This window comes from Podarcis bocagei (genome assembly GCF_964188305.1).
Source record: "Podarcis bocagei genome assembly, chromosome: 5".
Taxonomy (NCBI): Eukaryota; Metazoa; Chordata; class Lepidosauria; order Squamata; family Lacertidae; genus Podarcis; species Podarcis bocagei.
The window spans coordinates 47,447,909-47,469,401 of record NC_138129.1 but is presented as its reverse complement, the minus strand read 5'-3'; the positions used below and the strand labels follow the sequence as shown (position 1 = coordinate 47,469,401).

Sequence of the window (21,493 nt, the reverse complement as noted above, 5' to 3'; positions counted from 1 at the left end):
GTGTGTGTGTATGGTATATATATATATATATATCCAGTTTTTCCCATCCAAATAAGTCACTCAAAGCTGTGACCATAAAAGCAAACTCTAAGGTGAAAACAACCATGATACCATCATTAAAACAATGACCAGCTAACTAACAAACCCAAGACTAAAAGCAGCAAAGGGGGTGGGCAGGGAGCCAGGGCTGACAATAAATACAGAATCAATGTATGTTCATTTTAAAACAGTGCCAATGTTCTCTGCAGAGAATATTAGACAATCCTATTATACAGCCCCTGGATGATATCAACAACGCAGTGACAATTTGACACACATCATGGCTTTGCTTGCAACTCTGTTGCTCATTTTTTCAAACAGGATGTAAGGAGATCATTGAGGATCAATTTACAGACAGCCGGCTGGAGTTCAGAAGCCTGGCAATTGGAGTCCAAACTATGCTTTGATGTGCTAGAAATCTCATCTGTAGAAGCAGTCTCATGACCCAGCTTGAGAGCAGATATTTAGTAAAGTAAACCTAATTTGGGGACAAGGCAGACCTGGAATGGCAGATTATCTACTGCTGCATTTGTCGCCTTTCCATCTCCTGCCAGCCAGGGCAGAAGATGAGGGGAGCAATTTTGCTGTGCTACCTCCAGAATGGCACAGCACAGGGCTTCAAATCTGTCCCCACTCTAGGAACAGGACTGGCTTTAGATCCAGCAGATCCATCACAGCCCTGGTCCATCCCATTCTCCAAAATGCCTTACACTCGCAGGGATGAAATTTTGTCCACCACACTGTTCAGTGCAGCCCTTTGTGGTGGTGGAGCCTCCTGCTTGTAACTCCTAACCATCAACAACAGTAGAGGTCAGGAGGTTAGATTACTCTTTAAATTATATTAGGAATGGGGAATCTGTGGCCTTCCACATGTTGTTGGCCTCCAACTCTCATCAGCCCCAGCCAGCATGGCCAATAGTCAGGGATGGTGGGAGATGTATTCCAAAACCATGTGGAGGGCTGCAAGTTCTCCATCCATGCTTCAAGTCCTGGGGAGGCCATTCTTGCTGGATATTTATACTTTTCTAGCATCTACACAACAGGTTGAAATTCAGTGGTGTCCATTATAGGGTGGGACTAGGTACATCTGTTGAATTTCTTTCACAAAGGTCTTAAAGGCACAGAAACTCCATCAGAGACATACATTTAAAAAAACCCAACAACATAGCCATTGGACTATTACTATAAAGTTTTTAAGGTTTGATGTTGTATTGTGTTTTAATTTGTTGGAAGTTGCCCAGAGTGGCTGGGGGAACCCAATCAGATGGGTGGCATATAAATTATTATTATTATTATTATTATTATTATTATTATTATTATTATTATTATTATTTCTTCTTCTACTACTACTACTACTACTACCACCACCACTTGTGCATAAAAAACGGGGGATCCCACATGCTCAGATGTCATGTATAAACGAAGTAAAGATGGACAGATCAGTCATGTCAATTTCCTTGTTCTACCCCCACTGTTGGAGGCAATATACCTCTGAACACCAGCTGCTGGGAATTGCAAGTGGAGAGGGGTTAACTCAGGTCCTGCTTTTGGGCTTCCCACTGTCATCTGCTTGACCATTGTGAAAGCAGGACACCAGATTAGATGGACCTCTGTCATGCACCAGTAGAGCTCTTCTTATGTTCTTAAGGCAATTCCAACCAGTTTCTGCATTAATCTGCAGATATTTTTTAAACCCATATGATAATTCATGTTTAATGTATAAATAATGATAAAATACATATTTTAAATGCTACTTATTAAATATGACAAAATACATATTTATCAAAACTTGTATTGAAATAACACTTGACTTCTAAATGTATTTTATCATCTAAAAAAACAAACCACAGTTCTGAATGTATTTCAGTACGTTTATTGAGCCAATAACTATATTGCAAAATTTGTAGACGTGCCAGATCTGAAGAATAATTATGCTTTGATCCATGTGTCAGTCCAGGATGTGCAATTCAGAACAGATCACCTTAAAATGTAATTCTCCTCCATCCCTAAGACCAAGTCCTTGGCAACAATCGTGCACCAGGGATCCATGACCCCAGAGTTTGTGATGCTGATGTGTGGATGTGTTGGGTGATGTGCCAATGCTGCACATACAAGCACTGCTGACCCAGCTGTTGCCTGAAGGCAAGCACAAACAGGGTGGCTAACAAGCCCTGGACCATGTTTTAAACCATCCCTAAGAACATGGAGAGTAATGCTTTTCATTTCTACACTACTTTCTCTTCTTGTCAGCTTTGTTTGATTGCTGTGCGTCCTCTTTGGCGTCTTCTCCCGTTTCCCCAACACTGCCGTACTGCAGTGCATATTAATCTGAGAAATGCTTAGCAAGATATATGAGCATGTTGTAGCATTTTAACCTTTCCAGTGCTTTTCCCTTGGCCTCTGTCGTTCTATCCCTTCGCCTATAAATTAGCATGAGCTCTCTCTGGAATGCAGGGCCTGCTCATTTCTTTTATGGCACAAAGTTAAAAGGCAGCTTCACCTTGGCTTACACTGAGTCGAAACCGCTGTATAATGGGCTAATTGGAAATTACTTTAACCTGCATCACACGGGAGCCCCTGTTGAGAGAGAGTGTTGCATATTTAGCTGCTGCTCTGGTCACTGCTGTAATTATAAATATCCTTCCACTCAGTGTATTTGACTCTTTGTTTACCCAGCATCCAAGAAATGCAGCAGCTCACTTTCCTGTCCTTATTACAAAGGGCAGCTGGCACCTTGAACATTGAAGTTCAATAAGTTTTGCAGACTTCAAAAATAGCATTTTAGTGCAAATGGCTTTTGGAGGATGTGTAGTGGTTGCAACCAAGATTTAGTTTTTGTTTCCTTCTGCATTGATAAGCAGGAACATAGGAAGCTGCCTCATGAGTCGGATTATTGGTCCATCTAGCTCTGAATAGTCTACACTGGCTCATGATAGCTCTCCAGGATTGCAGTCCCGTTTAATGACACCAGAGATTGAACCCGGACCCTTTGTACACAAAGCACATGCTTTATCACTGAACTATGGCCCTTCCCTAAATGTAGAGAAATGAGCTATGGCACTCCTCCAAGGCCTGGATCTTGTTCTTTTGCTTTCTTTGCTCCTGGGCCATTAACAGTTTCCTGGTGCGTGGAATTTAAGGGAGGTTATTTTTTCCCCTATCTGTGTGTCATGAAAAGTGAACACCCTTCTTAATATCTGTGTGGTCAGGAGACAGTTAAAGGCCCTGGAAGATGGTGGGTGGGAGGGAAGGTGATCTCAGTATTTTGTTCTGTATCTTATTTTAGGGTTTATTGTGGTCTTAAAACAATTTGAAGGGTTCAGAGATCCAAAACTAATAAACAGCAGAAAGGGTTGGCAACTAATGGGGGGAAATGGTCATGTATGTTACTGCACAGAAGCTTGATGTGCCAGAATTAGCAGATGAGGCTTTTCATAGCTTTGATGTACATTTTATCTCCCACTAATTGTTGTGGATCATATGACTGCTAAAGGCACAGCTAGAGAGACTGGTTCAAAAGTGGGCTACCCTAGGAGTTTCCTGATGCACAGTCAAAAAAGGAAAAGGAGAGAGGAGGATGGCTAGGCTTAATTTGAACCATGACTCTTTTCAGACATGTGGAGTAAGTGACTATCAGCAATTTGCTCTGCTATTTCCATCAGAATTTTTTGCCATACCCAGTGCAAGTACATAGAACAAGAGACGATGATGATGACAATTAATAATAATAATAATAATAATAATAATAATAATAATAATTTATTTCTACCCCGCCCATCATCTTCCAACAAAAGATTAAAAATACATTAAAAACCAATGTTAAAATGTTAAAAACCAATGCAAAACAAAGATGATCACTTCCTAAAAACAAGAACACCCCCACACGCACACACACACACAAAAAGGTATGGCCATCAAAGACTGATCCAGCAATTTGTGCAGGAGAATAGAAACTTATTTGCCTAATACCAAAAGCATGTCAATGTCTGTGCTTGGCAAACCTCTCTGGTGAGAGTAGCTAAAGCTCTTCTGGTTGCCTAACCATCTTCTAGGGCAATTGCATGCTAGATGGAGAACAGCAACAGTTTAAGACATAAGCCATGCCCACACTAATCCCTTAGCACTCATCTAATATTTCTATCAACACATTTGTTAATGTGGGCACAATGGGGTGTGGTTTCATTGCACCAAACTAAATGTAATGAACCCAACTGAAAAGGAAATAGACTGACACAAATGTCACACAGTAATGAACAAATGCATTGCAAATATATATGAGCCTCTTAACTGAAGAATGCAGGGAGGAGGGGGAAAGAGGCAAAGGACAGAAAAGAATGGAGGGAGAAAAATGACAGTGTGAGATTGATCCAGACAGATGACTAAAGAGCCTTGCATTCTGTTAGAAATATTACTTGCCTCACACAATCAAGAGTGCCTCGTTACAAAACACTGTGTAGCATGTGCAGCACACCAGTTAAATTGCATATATATAAAGCTAATATTTCATCTCAAGAGTATTCGGTGGCAGAACAAGAAGAGATTGGGTCGAAGGCATGTCTGAGTCATGCAGAGCTCTACAAGGAGAAGTCATTTGTCCATCAGCAATGATTCATTTCTTCTTCATTTGAATTTCTGATAGGATTTCTAACTTTTCAACTGGCCTCTGTAGCTGCGCTTTTCTCGGCAGCGTACAGGACAGACTTGAGCCGCTAATAATTTTTATCACCATGCTGTGAAAAGCATCACCTGAAGATCAAGCTGATGCAAAAGGCACAAGAGCAGAACAAGCTCTTGTTTTGTTTTTATTATGGTCCATTTGCAACCTTAATTTCTAGCCCTGCAAATTCAGGGTGAGTTACAATTAAGGTTGCCAATGCTTTTCCTGGTTGGATTCCTGTGCCTTTAACAAGTAAAAGTTCAGCAGGGGAAGCTGTTCCTGCCATGCAGACGGAGCAATGGAAAAGCATGAGCTGCTGGATGTTTGCCATGTTGGACCAAAACAGCACCCATCTTGCTCCAGAGATGGGTCCAAGGTGTGGAACTAGACAATGGGGTGTGCATCTTTCTAGATGCTGCTGGATAAGGCTGGCTTGTATTCCAGGGGAGAAATTCTTGTGCTTCCCCAAAATGCCAGGTTTTAATATGAGACTTCAGAAAATATTGTAGCTGAAGGTCAAGTTGATAGTGCATCAGACAGAAAACAGCTTGAATTCAAACTGGTAACTACAGTAATAAACATTATACTATGAAAATAAACATTCACTTCAGAAATGTAGGACTGGCATAAAGAATAGAGGCACAGCTGTGTTATAGAGGAGGAAGAACACACACAAACTGGAATAAAGCCGCACCAAGAAAAGATGAGGGGTGGGTTGAGGCAGCATGAGGATTATTCTGAGACACACACACAGCTGCCTTTCCAATGCTGCCCCAGCTTTGTTGGAGCCATTTATGTGTGAGCGTCTCCTACGCAGCTGGGAGGATTTCTTAAAATGGTGTGGATCTCTCTCAAAGAACTGACAACACTCCTTCCTGACACAGTGCCAGTTCCATTGGGAAAACCTATATGATTAGGCTCATCCATGTGGCTGGGTCATTTAAGCATTATCCCAATGATATTGGAGCTGCTATCAGATCAGTCCCTAATATGTGAAAGGCACCACATGCCAAGGAGATACTGGTTTGTCTCTGCAAGCAAGGAAGGAAGGCTTAGTTAGATGTAAGCCCACTTGATTCCCTGTCAGGGGAAAAGGAGGGGAGATATAAATGTTGAAGGAAAGGTTAATTGTGAGTAATCAAAAAATACAGAGGTGACACACTTTAGAATCATAGAATCATAGAGTTGGAAGAGACCACAAGGGCCATCGAGTCCAACCCCCTGCCAAGCAGGAAACACCATCAGAGCACTCCTGACATATGGTTGTCAAGCCTCTGCTTAAAGACCTCCAAAGAAGGAGACTTCACCACACTCCTTGGCAGCAAATTCCACTGTCGAACAGCTCTTACTGTCAGGAAGTTCTTCCTAATGTTTAGGTGGAATCTTCTTTCTTGTAGATTGGATCCATTGCTCCGTGTTCACTTCTCTGGAGCAGCAGAAAACAACCTTAGTTAGCAACTCTGTTTGTCATGGTTACATGAGTGTGATTCACCAGACCTGAACCCACAGGCATAGCAGCAAGTGCAAGCATTCCTGTATGGCACCCTGATAATCTAAATTGAGCCTGGGTTCAGGTCTGGTTTGGGGCGTGTATCAGTCTTGGTAGCCCTGATGGATGACCTGTACTGAGGGATGGCTCAGGGGCATGCCACCCTGTTCCAGGACTCTTAAACTATATCTGTGGCCTTTGATACCATTGACCTCTGTTACTAGGAGTGCCATTTACCAGCTCTGTCTGGTGTGCCAGCTACAGCCAAATATGGATTGAGCTAGCCTGGTTACTGGAGTACGGACTGGATTACTGTGGTGTACTCTGTGTGGGGCTGCCCTTGGACTTGACCCAGAAACTCCAGCAGGTGTAGAATACAGCAGCTAAACTGGTTCAGGTTCGAGGTTCTTGTATTAATATATAAAACACAAAACAACTTGGGTCCAGGACACCTTAAGAACCACCTGAGCCCTTATATCCCAGCCCAAGCACTGAGATTATCCAGAGAAACACTGTTAGTTGTCTCTCATGTTTCAGAAACCCAGCTGACTTTGTCCCAATCTATGGAATACTTGCCCAGAAGAAATTTGGCAGGAATCCTTACTGCTAATTTCCAGACATCTATCGAAGTTATTTTTATGCTGACAGCTCTATTCGCACGCGTGTGTGTGTGCCCCCCCATAAGCCAGTAAGTCACTTATTTATCTATTAATTTATTTATTTGTGGCATTTGTATACTGGTTAATTATTCACAATTCTAAGCAGGGCACACAAAAAACAATCCATAGAAGATGGGACAATATAACAATAAAAAAGCCAAACACTATCTGAAAATGCCTGCTGAAACAAGAAAGTCTCAGTCATGCACTTGAACTTCAGCAAGGAGGCTGCCTATCTGATCTTAGTGGGAAGAGAGTTCTACAGATTTGGGTCCACTACACTAAATGCATGGTTTTTAGTAATTACAAGCCATGCCTCTGAGCCATTGGGGACCACCAAGAGAGACTCCCCCAAAATCTCAGTGATCAAGCTGGTATATAAGGGATCAGGTGATCTTCAAGATATCATGGACCCATGTTGTTAAGGGCCTTGTAAGCTTTTAAACAATGGAGTGGGGGTAGTCTGTCCCCATCAAGAGTCTAACGGCAAAATTTTGCACTAGCTAGAGCTGGTATATGGAAGCAGAAAGTATTTGCTGTATCTGACAATTGGCATGCAATAGCAAGCAGTGTTTGACAGTATCCAATATGTAGCAGTCAACACTTGGCAACAATGTTATCAGATCTGAGAATGGCATCTGTAGCAGTCTGTGTTTGACAGGCTCTGACATAACCAATATTTGACGGTAGACATGCAGTAGCAATCATTATTGGACAGTATCTGACTATTAGCTTACAATAAAAAAAAGCTGTATTTTAACATTCACGTTGACAATCAAAAAAGGCAAATTCCACGTTTTAATTCCAGCTCTCAATTCTGAAATTCAGATATAAACTGTTGAGGTCAAATTTGCAAAATGTGAACTTTCATCAGAGTTTCAAATTTTGCAAAAGTCTGAGCACTGACAGAGAAATCCCAAAGGCTGTCTTCTTCACTGTGGAGCTGGCAGAACAAACAAGTATTCTTTCCCACCCTGGAACCATCTACCCTGGCTGATGCAAGAGGTGTGGCTATGGAAGTGGTGGGGACGACACTGCTCCATACAGCCCCACAGCTGTCAGCCAAAGGATTGGACTGACCCCTAAGCTAGGAACCTGGTACACCACATAGGAGTGACACATTCAAATTGGGTTTGCAAGTAATGCTGATGGATGATCTTCACAACTATGGAGAGTTAAAAACTTTGGGTTGAATTTAGCCTTTATGCAGTTGAATTTTGAGGTGCTTCAGGTTGATTCAGACATTCAAAATCTTCTTGATGAAATGCAACCTAGCTGGACCTGTGGGTGGCCTTAGTCACACCTGACATTCTTTGTGCAACTATGAGGCTCAGTGAACATTAAAACTGAAGCCCAGTATTTATCTGCATGTGTGTGTTATGAAAAATACCAACCTTCCATTCACCACCATCAGATGAGTGGGCTCCAGTTGGGATTTTGCCTTTAAGAAAAGGTTAACTCTCTTTGTGGCTGGTATATTCCTAGCCAGAAATGGCATCAGAAAATGGTGATTGGTGGAACCAATAAGGCAAACTCAGTATTCTCACTTTCACTGTTTCGACTAGCGAGATAAAATGAGGGAATACAACTTGTGCCCATCGGAGCAGGTGCTTGTGCAGCCCCAGAAAAGCAGAACACCCAGCAGCACTCACCTGTGCAAGCTGGGCAGGGAAGGACTGCTATTGCAGGTAGCAAATCTGTATGGTGGACAATTCAAAGTCACGACAAGGAATAGGTTGCTATCCCTTTGCTCGTGTCTCTTTGTCAAGACAGATCACATTACCACTGTGATCCAGACGTGGTTGATACTCAGCATTTACAAGCATCTGAAGGGATGGCAGCTGCCAGGAGCTGAAATCAGGAGCAGGTCAGCAATAAAACACCTGATTTCAGTGAAGTTAACCCTGTATTCAAAGAAACCAAAACAGCTCAGGCCTAGTGATCACAACAACTTTTGCCAGTAGGTCTTGTCCCAATGAGGCAGTTGCAATGAGTGAAGGTCCCTGCCATCCCACTGCTCTCTAAGACTCCTGCCCCAGGTCCTTCCCCAGCAACCTGAGGCTCCTTTGTCTTGTCTTTCTTTGCTGCACCCTCTTCATTCCTCTTCATGTTCTGGACAACCAGGGGGGAGGGGAGCTGATCGCAGCAGGAGGGGGAGATACCCTGCCTTCTCCAGTAGCTTGCCTCATCTCTGCCTCTTGGCACCCTTGTTCTCCATCCTCCACTTCTGCCTCTGACTCTGGAACTGCCCTGCCTTAGCGCCCTTAGGTCGCCAGCTTCTCTTCAACACCAATCACTAAAAATTCAAACATGAATACTGACATTTATATCCAAAGAACTCGTCTAAAGGCCATTAGGAATGACCACAGTGCAGAGGCAGAGCATCTAATTTGCATGCAGGAAGTCTCAGGTTTAGTCTTCAACATTTCCAAGTAGGGCTTGAAACCCTAGATAGCTGCTGCCAGTCAGTGCTGACATTCCTATGTTCTTATGGAAGCTACATGCAGACATACCTATAAACATGCATATATGCATGTATGTGTGTAGGCAGAAAGCATATACACACATCTGTACAAATACCCAGCTGTGTACACACAAATATCCACACTGTGTACACTTCTATCATATACACAAGTATACAGTCATACTGTCCACATAAGTATATAGGGAGACAGGAGAGGGAGGAAAAGGTTCAGTACATAGAAATAAACACACTTTCAGGCTCGTCTATCCATGCAGTCCACAGATGTACAAAACCAAACCAAGCATGTAGAAGTAAAGCACTCTTTGTCATACAAATTCATCCTGACTTATCCTCACCCATTTGTTCTAAAATTCAGACACAGGCACACACACAAAACGAAGCCGCCTTGACAAAGGCAATGCTTGTCAACTTAAAATCCTGAAGAGCAGAGAGTCCCAAATGGGTTCACCTTATATGAAAAGCACAGCCAGTTCTCAGAGCTGTGGTAGCAAAGAAGCAGCCTAGAATTAACACAGTTCCTATTTATAGCCCTTTGATTAGAAGCTTGTCACCTCAAAGTTTTTATTCCCTTTATCCATTTATAAGGCCATAACACAGTTTGACTAGAACTAAATAGCCTAGTGTCCCACAGATCTCACCAGAACTTAATGTGCCATTCAGATACAGTTAAATTAGTAATAGACAGCAGCCTGTGCACCACAGGGCTGGAGTTGGCTCAGAAAACACTCTTTCCTTCCTCTCTCCCTCTCTATCGCTCTCTTGGTGGCTTATGTGTAGTAGAAAGCCAAAGGGAAAAAGGCAGCTAGGAAATGGTGGTAAGCTCTCATGATAGTCAGCCCCTCATTTCATGCCGCATGTCCTGAGGAGAGAGACTGGGTGGAACTGGGTTTTTTTCGATGCTCACAGTCAGTAGCACCAAAGCAATTGTACAAAAGAGGAGTTGAGTAGCTGTGGGGTTTGACAATCCAATGTTGAGTGGAGCATGCTGTAGTGAGCATTTCCAGAGCCAGCTCTCTCGAATTAGCAGAGCAGAGGTTGCCTAATCAACCTCACAATGGCTAGTGCTTCCATTTTCTTCCTGTTTGTGAGCCTTGAGAGATGGAGCTGAAGAGCAGAATGTCTTGCTGCCTGTCTTACATAGCCAATGGCAGTGCACTGTGCTCCACAGTGGCCTCTTAAGGGAGAGGCTGGGAGTGCCTGCAGCTCACTGCCAGCGCTGCTTCGCAGCAAGGTAATCCCTTCTAAGCATCCTGTAGCAACAGTCAGCAGAATGCTTTCTCATTCTTGACAAATCCTTGCCAAGTTTTGCTGAGCATGGAATTTTGGGCCATCCAAAGTCTCCAGACAAGTTAAAGCACCTGCCTTCAGGGATAATTCCACTAAATTGGGTGAGCCGAACAACGGTGCCAACTTTATACTCCGTTAAAACCTGCTAGTATTTATAAACGTCTCCTCTCTACTGGAAAGTACCCAGCTTGGTGATGGGGAACAAAAAGGGAGGGCTTGAGCTATGTTGTTTGTAATAAAAAAAGCCAGTTCGTTTCAAGTCTCCTTGAAAACTGCAAATGCATTGGGTAATTCTTACCAAGCAGCAACCTAACAATAGTAGATTTATTTTAAAGAGAAAAATGGAAATAGTTTGAGATACCTGTCTAGCTATCTCTCTATCTATCTATCCAGTGCTTTTTTAAAAAAGTAAAAAAAGTTTAGGGATACTCTCATTAGGATTCAAGAAAATCACCATTTTATTGTTCAAATCAGAAAAAATAAATACAGTAAATGGACCAAAGTACAAAGATTCACAAAATATTTAGGGGGGGTGTCTCCCTGCATCCCCCCCCCGAAAAAAAAACACTCTATCTATCTATCTATCTATCTATCTATCTATCTATCTATCTATCTATGCATAATAGCCAATGGTGTGCACTCTTTGGCCTGCAGAGTTGTGCTGAGTTGTATATATTTATTTGTGCTTTTATTTATAGAAGAATTTCTTTACCGCCTTACCATGAAATATCAGAGGGGTGTACAATGTTAAAATATAAAAGACGCTTTTAAAAATACAGCTAATCATAAAATTGTAGCGTTGCAGGAGACCCCAGGGGTCATCTAGCTCAACCCCTTGCAATGCAGAAATCACTGCTAAAGAACCTTCATTATTATGGTGGCTGGCCAATAAAAATAAAAATAATTAATTTTAATTTAATAAAAATTAAATAGTTGCAAAGGCCTGTTGGCATAAAAATGCCTTTGAGAGATGCCTGAAAGTCAAGTGCAAGGATGCCTGCCAAATCTCTGCTGGAAAAGTGTCCCCAGCATGCACTTGCACCTGAGGCCAGTTGGGCTTCTGTAACACAACTAACAGTGTTCTTTCAAATGATATTGGTGTTTGAGCTGGGATATAAGGGCTTAAGGCATCCTGAGCCCAAGTTGCTCAGGGCTTTGTATATCAACACAAAACCCAAATATGCCCATTTTGTATCAGCAGTAGTATGTGAGGGACTCACATACTACTGCTGATACAACAAAGGCACTCCATGGGGCAGGGTGAGGCAGGATGGGCAAAGAGTTTCTTGTCTCAGTGGAATTTTGCTTGTGCAACAAGGTCTAGGGTGGTCTTGCTGTTTGGTTTGGTTTGGACTTGCTCTGCAGTCTTGATCGTGATTTCTCTTTGGTTCTGATTCGTGGTTTGCCCTCAGATCCTGATGGCTCTTCAGTTCCAGCTCCCAGGTCCTGACTCACTCCAGATTGTTGCCCATAGCCCAGCACTGAGATAGCCCACCTCAGCTTAAGAGTACCATAAACAAACACTGAATATATGATAAGGCTGAAAGAGATGGAGCAGGGACTAAGAGGAAGCTGTTGCCTTCTGCCCTCTTCAGCTCAGTCCACCCATCCCCTAGGCACCAGTACCTAGGTCCCAGTGCTTCAGGTGTCAGGGCTGGTAGGTTCCTGGATGAGCCCCTGCCTACAGCTTCAATGAATCACTTCCTTTTAAAATTATGACAGCTGATTTTCTGGTAGTCATAAAACTTGATTATATGTTTTCACAGAACTCCCAAAACACTATATACAGCAGTTACTTAATGACACATGTTGATGGTAATGTTTTGCTGATACCCGATAGCTGTCTAATCCTGCCCACAATTATTCCTGACCTCCTCATTTCTCTTTCAGAAGTTGATGTATATCATACCATTGGGGGAAAGCAGATGATTAAACCCATCCGCTCTGCCAGCTTTTAATGCTTCTTGCACTCATGCCATCCCCAAGTGCTTTCAATCCATGCTAGCACCACAGTCTCACTCACAAAAACCACTTGTTGGTGGCCATGGATGACAACATATGATCTTCAGTAATATGGTGCAAGCCTCTTCTCGCAATTACAGGTTGTCTTTACCCTTGAAGTTACAGGGGTGTGTGGCACTTCCATCAGCAAGAGAGAGACAGAACTTGGGTGTAAAGATGGGGGGGCACTCTTGAACGAGGTTGCTTATAGTCTTCGGCATTTCAGCAAAGCATCTCCTCTTAAACCTTGGCCTTGAGCAAACCCAGAGAAGCCAAGACTATGGATCTGTCCCTCCCTAGTATCCTCAAATATACATACAAACACAGAGATAAATACATGCCCCCTCCCCTTTTCATCCTTAAACATTCAACTGTAAGCACTGGTTGGTTGCCAGCCTGCTGGCGAACGAATGATTTATACTTCAGAGAATGAATCAATACAATATATGGCCAAAGACATCTTTAATCTTTCAGAAGGATTAGGCTGCAAGGGGACGTCAGCAGCATTGCACAGCCTTTCAATTCAGTTTTCAATTTGGAGAGTGAGAGAAATGGCTTCTCTTTTTCTTCTCTTCCCTTCCTACCATATGTCTCCCTTTTTCTCTTCCTTCCTTTTCCTAAAATTAAAGATGGGTGAAAAATCCAGTTTCATACAGTTGCAGGTGCGTACTTCTGTAATTTGTCAGCTGCTTATTTTGCACCACCATCACTTTCATAAGCTCTATTTTGGTCTCTGTGTGTTCTACTCCACCCTAGGAGAGTGCCAGTTCAGGTTTCTCCCACACCAAAGAGAGAAAGGAGTGCCTCTCCTCTCTCTCACCTCTCCCCAATGCAACATGTCCACCCACAAAAAAAAGAGGGGGAAAGAGAAGAAAAGCATCCTCCCTCCCCCCCATGAGTCATGGGTGTCATAGAATCACAGAACTGTAGAGTTAGATGGGACCCCAAGGCTCATCTAGTTCAACCCTCTGCAATGCAGAAATCACAACTATAATATGCTGGCAGATGGCATCCAACCTCTGTTTAAAAACCTCTAATGAAGGTAGTCCATTTCACTGTAGCTCTTACCACCAAAAAGTTCTTGCTTTGGAATCCCCTTTTTTGTAATTTGAATTCATTGGGTGCTTTATGGACTTTTGGAGCAGAGGAAACAAGCTTGCTCCATCATCCATGTGACCACTGTTCAGATATTTTAAGATGTCTACCATAACTACTCTCAGTTTCCTCTTCTCTAGACTAAGCATGCCCAACTCCCTCAACCATTCTTCATAAGGCTTGGTTTCCAGACCCTTGACCATCTTGGCTGCACATGTTAACCCTTGTCAATACCCTTCTTAAACTGTGGTGCCCAGAACTGGACACAGTACTCTAGGTGGGTTCTGACCAAAGCAGAATGGGGTGGTACTATTACTTTCCTCTTACTATACTTTTGTAGAATAGCATTGGGTTGTTGTTTTTTAATTATTATTTTTCCGCTGCTGCTGCATCACACTGTTGACTCGTATTAAGCTTGTGGTCTACTAAGACCCCTAGATCCATTTTAGATATACTGCTTGTCAAGCCAGCTGTCCTCTATCCTATATTTGTGAATCTGGTTCTTCCTGCCTAAATGTAGAACCTTACATTTGTTCCTATTGAAATTAATTTTGTTAGTTTGGGCCAGTCCTCCAATCATTTTAAGGTCATCTTGAATCCTGATTCTATCTTCTGATAGTTCTGACAGCTGCAGTAGCTGGGTGTGCACATCAGTTCCCCTTCCATCTGGATATATCCTAAACCTAAAGAGGAGTTCTTTCACAGGGCATCATAAAGAACCAGAAGACTCTTTCATAACAGAAAGCTTCTGTAGATGCAGCAGAATTTTCACGCACCTCCTAAAACTGTATGCAATAGTGAAACTATATATCTGAGCAGCAGAGGATAAATGGACAGTCATGGGCTAATTTAGGTTGCACACAGTGTCCACCTAGGGCTGCCAAATCAACACCCAGAAATCTTGCCTATACTGGTAAATATTTCAAAGCAGTGAGAGTGGATCCAGCCACTGCACCTCTTGTCACATTGCTCTGCCAGTTTCTGCACCAACCTTCCTTCCCCAGCCTGCTGTGGCAAGCAGGATTCTCTTTTATCTTACACATAGTGAGCTAGGAGGGAACATTGAGGGACCAGCAAACATATGGCATGGAAGACTCACTGGCTGTGTTGCCCACAGCAGACACCCACTTTTTGTAGACAAAGATTCTGTACATGCAAAACAGGCAGAAGTCAACACCACCTAAAACGTCCCCTGGCAGGATGGTTGGAGAAGTCTCACCTGTTAATTTCTGCCTGCCAAAGTTTCTGTCCATTATCAGGTGGCCATCCTATGTCCCAGCAAATATATGCTTGGGATTCCCACTGAATTATCATCCATGACATTAAGTTGGCATTGCAGAAGCTGCTTGAGATGCCCAGAAACAAGTCTTATTCATCCCACAATGCAAATCATAGGAATTATGCAGCAAAGACTGAAGTGCCATCTACCGGTGCTGCAAGTAATCACACCCACAAAAAATTCATCTCAGCAGTCTTTTACACTCTCATCATTTTGAATAGCCCATAGTGGCTGGGATAAGAAGAAAGTCCACATGCACAGATTTTCAAGAGTTCTAGGAAGTCTGGAGAACTGGAGATAATGAAGGAGGACCACATTCCTACTAGAAAATATGGCTGCCATTCCTGCTTAAGAGAGGGACTGCTATGCTTGCAGTTGAGCATTGTATTCTTCTCCATTATGTCCTCCTTATAGCCCTCCTAGTCTTTAGGAATAAGTTGACTCTACTTTCAATCAAAGAATGGTGAGACTTGAGGCCCTGGCTTTCAGAGCAGTGAGCATTATCATCAAAATTAATTCAGAAAGTCCCAAATGTAGCCAGAAGGGAGCTTCCTGTGTCAGGCAAACAGCTATTGAGGTAGCGCTGTGGCTAAAACCTCAGTGCCTAGGACTTGCCGATCGTCAGGTTGGCGGTTCGAATCCCCGCGGCGAGGTGCGCTCCCGTTGCTCAGACCCAGCGCCTGCCAACCTAGCAGTTTGAAAGCACCCCCGGGTGCAAGTAGATAAATAGGGACCGCTTACTAGAGGGAAGGTAAACGGTGATCCGTGTGCTGCACTGGCTCGCCAGATGCAGCTTGTCACGCTGGCCACGTCACCGGGAAGTGTCTGTGGACAGCGCTGGCCCCCGACCTCTTAAGTGAGATGGGCGCACAACCCTAGAGTCAGACACGACTGGCTCGTACGGGCAAGGGTTCCTTTACCTTTACCTTTATACAGTGGTGCCTAGGGTTAAGTACTTAATTCGTTCAGGAGGTCCGTACTTAACCTGAAACTTTCTTAACCTGAAGCACCACTTTAGCTAATGGGGCCTCCCGCTGCTGCCGCGCCGCCGGAGCACGATTTCTGTTCTCATCCTGAAGCAAAGTTCTTAACCTGAAGCACTATTTCTGGGTTAGCAGAGTCTGTAACCTGAAGCGTATGTAACCCGAGGTACCACTGTATGTGATTTAAAAACAAAGGCTTCCCCAGTAACACTAACTTTTGACTCAGTATAAACTTTTTTTGTGTTTTGGCGTTTTTTAAAAAAAATGAGGTGTGTGTGTGTGTGTGTGTGTGTGTGTGTGTGTGTGTGTGTGTGGCAACTAGATGTATAAAAAGAACCCATCTGGCTGTAACTGCTAGGTACTCCCTTGTCTTCCAGCACTTACTGTCCCTGCAATGAATGGAATAGATGGGTGTCATGCTTTATGCTGATTGCATATGGAGAGAAGATATGGCCCATTCTGCTTCCTGGCTCAGCAAAGTCACACATTCAGAGTAGTGTCACTCATACCTGCCCCTGGCAACTGCCATAGCTCCCTACGGAGGACTGAGTCACACCTTGAGAACGTTTGTTCCACCTTTCTTGGGGGAAATGCCTGCACCATTTTGCCTTCTGCAAGCACTTTTTGTGCAACCCACGCCTTCTTATAGAGGATGTCTGGGCCAAATCCTAGAGTCCTTCCCTGTCTCTCTGCAATGCCCTGAAAACTGCCACGCCTCTGCAAACAGTAGCAATAATGAATTCAGCCCAGGCTGTGCAATTAAAAGGGCTTAGGCGAGATTTATAGCAGGATTATATCTGCAGGGTATTACCAATGTCTAACATTTGGACACTATGTGGTCCTTGAAAATAAGCATTTACAATGAGCTTGATGTGCTGTATAAACACATAAACACAGAGGCTTTGGCTCCAGGTTGGAAAATGTACCTCTACTGGCAAGTCTGGCAGATGGAGAGAGAAGGGCAAGCAACACGTACTCCAAGCTGAAAGGATTGCTTCCAGCTAAGGAAATTAGCATTTCAGCATATCTCTCATAAGTTTGTATCACAGGTTGAGTTTCCACTATTTGTATTGTTGGCCCTTGCTCCTGTGATTTTACAGGAGTCTGAAACACAGCAAAGCTTTTCCTGGCAAGTAGAGATGATGGGAGTTACCTTCTCTATTTCTGCTTCTCAGGTTGCTGTTAAAGGCAGAAGAACAGAAATAGGACAAATGTGGTGGCAATCTTACAGGCTCCACATTTGATTTGAACCTTTACTATGTTTAACAGTTACTATTCTCTCCGTTGAGCTTCTCATTCAATCAAAGGAAAGAAAGAGCTGGGACTTTGCTTCATAGATTATGTTGTGTGCACTAGGAACCCCACTTGGTTGGCTAGGATTATGAATGAAACAGCATCACTGTCCAAGGTTGGAAACAGGGTGTGTACAGTAATTTGTAATGGACCATCACTGACACAGTGATGGATGGAGCTTTATCAATGAGTAGACCTTAGCAGACAGCCCCACACTTTCCATTCTGACACTTAACTACTACTTGCATAACTGTAGCTTAGTCTTGCTGCCTCATGGTATGCTGCACACTAATACAGTGGTAACTCTGGTTACAAACTTAATTCATTCCAGAGTAATCTGAAACCATTCTTAAGCTGAGGTACCACTTTAGCTAATGGGGCCTCCCGCTGCCACCCTGCCGCCACCGTGCGATTTCTGTTCTCATCCTGAGGTAAAGTTCTTAACTCAAGGTACTACTTCCGGGTTAGGGAAGTCTGTAACTCGAAGTGTTTGTAACCCGAGGTGTTTGTAACCTGAGGTACCACTGTATAGCAGTAGTAAAAGAAAAATGGCCTCTAAGCTCAGGATGTACAAAACATGCCTCTTTATTTCCACAGGTATTTCTGCCTTTCCACATATTGGAACTCTGAACACTTAGCAACACAAAATATACAGTCTTCTCACTGGACATGGACAATTCATGCACATTTATTTATTTAACAAAACTTATGTAATGTTTGATTTAAAAAACAAACAAACCTCTAAACAGTTTACAAGAACATAAAACATTAAAATTCTCCATGGCCACATCCCTTCTCTGTGACCTCCTTATAGCAATCACTTTTTCTGCTGCTGCAGTTAAAACATTTAAAGGCAACATGTTCTCCTAACTGGATTGTAGCATGAAATCCAGCACACACTCAGTTTCTTAATGATTCTTTGAAAGCTGGTCATCACCATCACATCTGCCTCATTGACAGCATTGTTTGCACTTCATGAAGAATGAACCTCCTGAAGAACATTTTCAGCAACATCAACCAATAGCAATAACTTTCTTGTCTCCTTCAGAGATTATCACTTTCTAAACAATGTAGCCAATGGGGACCCATTATTCACTCAACTGTTACCTTCAACACAATGGATATATAGATGTGCTACAGTGAAGATTTGTAACAATCTTTTCTGGCTTCCAAGACTCACATATAAGTTAAAAGATAAATCCATCAACACTCAAGATACCCTATTATCCATGGTTTTTTTTAGCACTGTAGCCCATATCTCATTCTACAGCAATAGGAGCAGCTATCCTTTCCCCATGGTTCAGAATATTATCTCTGTCCCATACATCATCTCTTTATAGGAACAGCAGTTTACCTACCATTCTCTCTGGATTTCTGGATGAAGGCCTCCACTCCACTCTCACCATAGCTGCCTTCAGAGGCTAAGGTCGAAACATAATTCCACTTGAATGCTTTGACAATATCCACCATGGCCTGGGCTTGGTAGGTGTCTGAGGGGACGACGCGGGAAAAGAAGTCATATCTGCTGTTGTCACTCAGGTCAGGGGCGGTGGAAGCATAGCTTATCTGAGGAATCTGTGAGGGTGGGGAGAGAGAAAGAGAGAGAGGGAGATCTGACAATGTGAAACCCGATAATCCATTCTAGAAATCCATAAACCCCATACTAGTATTTGAGCATCAGGTCTCTAATGGACTGTCCCATGGGAAGAACATTTGTTGTTCTTTGAAAGCAAAGACTCAGAGATTAATAACTGGGCTAGGGACAAGCAGTCCCCAGTATCTTACTGGATTCAGGTTAAGTCATGTCACAACTTTTGGAAAGAACATAGGATGTGGTCCTTCTAACTCAGTATTGTTGACACTGAATGGCAGTGGCTCTCCAGGCTTCCAGGCTAGCTCCTTCCCAGCCTTACTTGAAGCTGTCAGTGATTGAATATGGGAACTTCTGCATCCAAAGCATGTGGTGTGCCTCTAAACTGCAGTCCTTCCCAAGGGATGAGCACCAGAAATTAGAAAGTGTTTGAATCATTATTGGGAACCACCAAAGAGCCAAATCAGAACACTTTTCTAGACATCCATACACAAGGGCATCATGGAACTTTGGAGTGTCAGGCATAGCCCTACTGGCTTTAGCCCATACGTAGCAGAGTTTTCCTGCACAGCGAGGAAGCTAGTTGCGGCGGTAATGACTAGTCAGCTAGACTCAGAATAACTATTTACAGGATTTATTAAAAGGAGAAATAAAACCAGCAGAGTTTCTGCATACAAATAAAACAAATAAACCCTATCTTTCTCTCTTTCTCTCTCTCTCATAACCATACACAGCACTTCTAACTCCTAACACACCTCACACCAAACTGTGCTAGCAATCCCTAGATAACAGAGTTGAGTGCTGCTCGTTAACCAATCAGAGTGAGTAGTTTCTAGGTCAAGCAGACCTGGGCTTTCTGCCAAGAGTAAATTGCCACCAGCTGGAGTTAATTGGTGAAGCTAGAATCTGCAAGTTTCTCACGAGAACCAATTAACAGAAACTGAAACCGAAACTGAACACCCCCTCACAGATTCTGCTGAACAATTAACACCAAATACACCTATGTAGGAGATTATTTTTCCAGCAAACCTAAACCCTTGCACATTCGCTTGTTCTTTACCTTTGCCAATGGTTTAGTTAACACATCTGCTACATTTTCTTCACTTGATACATAAGTACAGGTGATTACATTGTCTTGTACACAGCAACGTACATTTTGGTATTTTACAGAGATATGTTTGGAACGCGATTTGAAACCCTCTGTTTTACTTAAGGTTATACAAGCTTGATTATCAATGTAAACTTGTACTGGTTCTCCACAATTTACATTTAAATCTGCCATCAAATGCTTGAAATAAATCACCTCGTTGCACAATTCACTCAATGCGGCGTACTCTGATTCCGTTGATGACACACTTACAACGTCTTGCTTGCGTGACCGCCAGCTGATTAAAGCTCCACCGACCATTATGACTAGTCCTGTGACAGATTTTCTATCTGGCAAATTTCCCCAGTCACTATCACAGTAGCAACTCAACATTTCGTCCTCTGAAGAATTTAATTGTAACATATAGCCAATTGTCTGTTTGAGATACCTCAGAACTTGTTTTACCCCTTTCCAGGCATTTAGTGTGGGTTTTGAGACCAATCTACTTAATATGCCTACTGCATAACTAATATCAGGTCTGGACCACTGTGCTAGATACAATAAACTTCCAATTACAGAGTGATATACATCAGGATGTTCAAATTCAGGACTCTCATCTATGTGAAGTGTTTTTATGAAACCTGGATCCATAGGCACCGCTGCCCCTTTGCAATCCTGCATCCTGTATGTAGTCAGTAGTTGTTTAACTTTGTTCTGCTGACTAATTAGGCAGCTGCCATCTTGGGCCCAGCACACTTCCAACCCTAGATATGTCCTAACCGGGCCTAAGTCTTTCACTTTGAACTTACTGGACAATTGCTTGGCAAACCTTTTGGTTTGTTTATCTGTTTTGCAGGCATACAATACATCATCTACATAAATCAGACAAAACTCTTGATCACTGCCTGTACCACGTACATAAACACAATTGTCAGCTGTACTCTGCTTGAAACCAAATGACACTAAGGCCTCATGGAAACATCTGTTCCAAGATCTTGCAGCCTGTTTGAGACCGTATAGAGCTTTGTTTAATTTCAACACTCTATTGGAACCTGTCTCATAACCAGGCGGTTCGGCTAGATACAGGTCTTCTGATATTGGTGCATGTAAATATGCAGTCTGAATGTCAAAATGGTTTAACAGGAGTTTTCTCTTTGCTCCAAGCGTTAGGATCAGCCTTACACTGTCCCCCTTGGCAGTAGGGGAAAAAGTCTCGTCATAATCTTTTCCAGGCCTCTGAGAATATCCTTGAGCAACTAAACGAGCTTTGTATTTGTACTCTCCTGTCACCAGAGGTTTAAGTTTGTACACCCACCTGCAGCCTACAATCTTTGCCCCCTCAGGCGCTGCTACTGGTGTAAAAACCTTGTGCTCATTCAGAGAGGACATCTCTTCCTCCATTGCCTGTTTCCAGCGCTCTGCCTCCTCTTTTGGTAACTTTAACACCTCCTGAAAACTCTTGGGTTCTGCACTTACACTAAACACATTTGCAGTATCTGGAGAAAAACGCACTGGAGGCACTCCTTTGTTTTGTCTTTTAGATCTTCT

General features: G+C 42.9%; 1 protein-coding gene across 2 annotated transcripts in view; it reads right to left on the bottom strand.

The window, feature by feature from the left end:
- Window positions 1–21,493, bottom strand: part of GRM4 (glutamate metabotropic receptor 4) — a 318,705-nt gene that overhangs the window by 164,606 nt on the left and 132,606 nt on the right. For both annotated transcript variants that reach the window (XM_081195813.1, XM_081195814.1), the window contains exon 3: window positions 18,626–18,842. In XM_081195813.1, coding sequence (XP_081051939.1) covers window positions 18,626–18,842 — 217 coding nt within the window. The remainder of the gene's footprint in view (window positions 1–18,625; window positions 18,843–21,493) is intronic.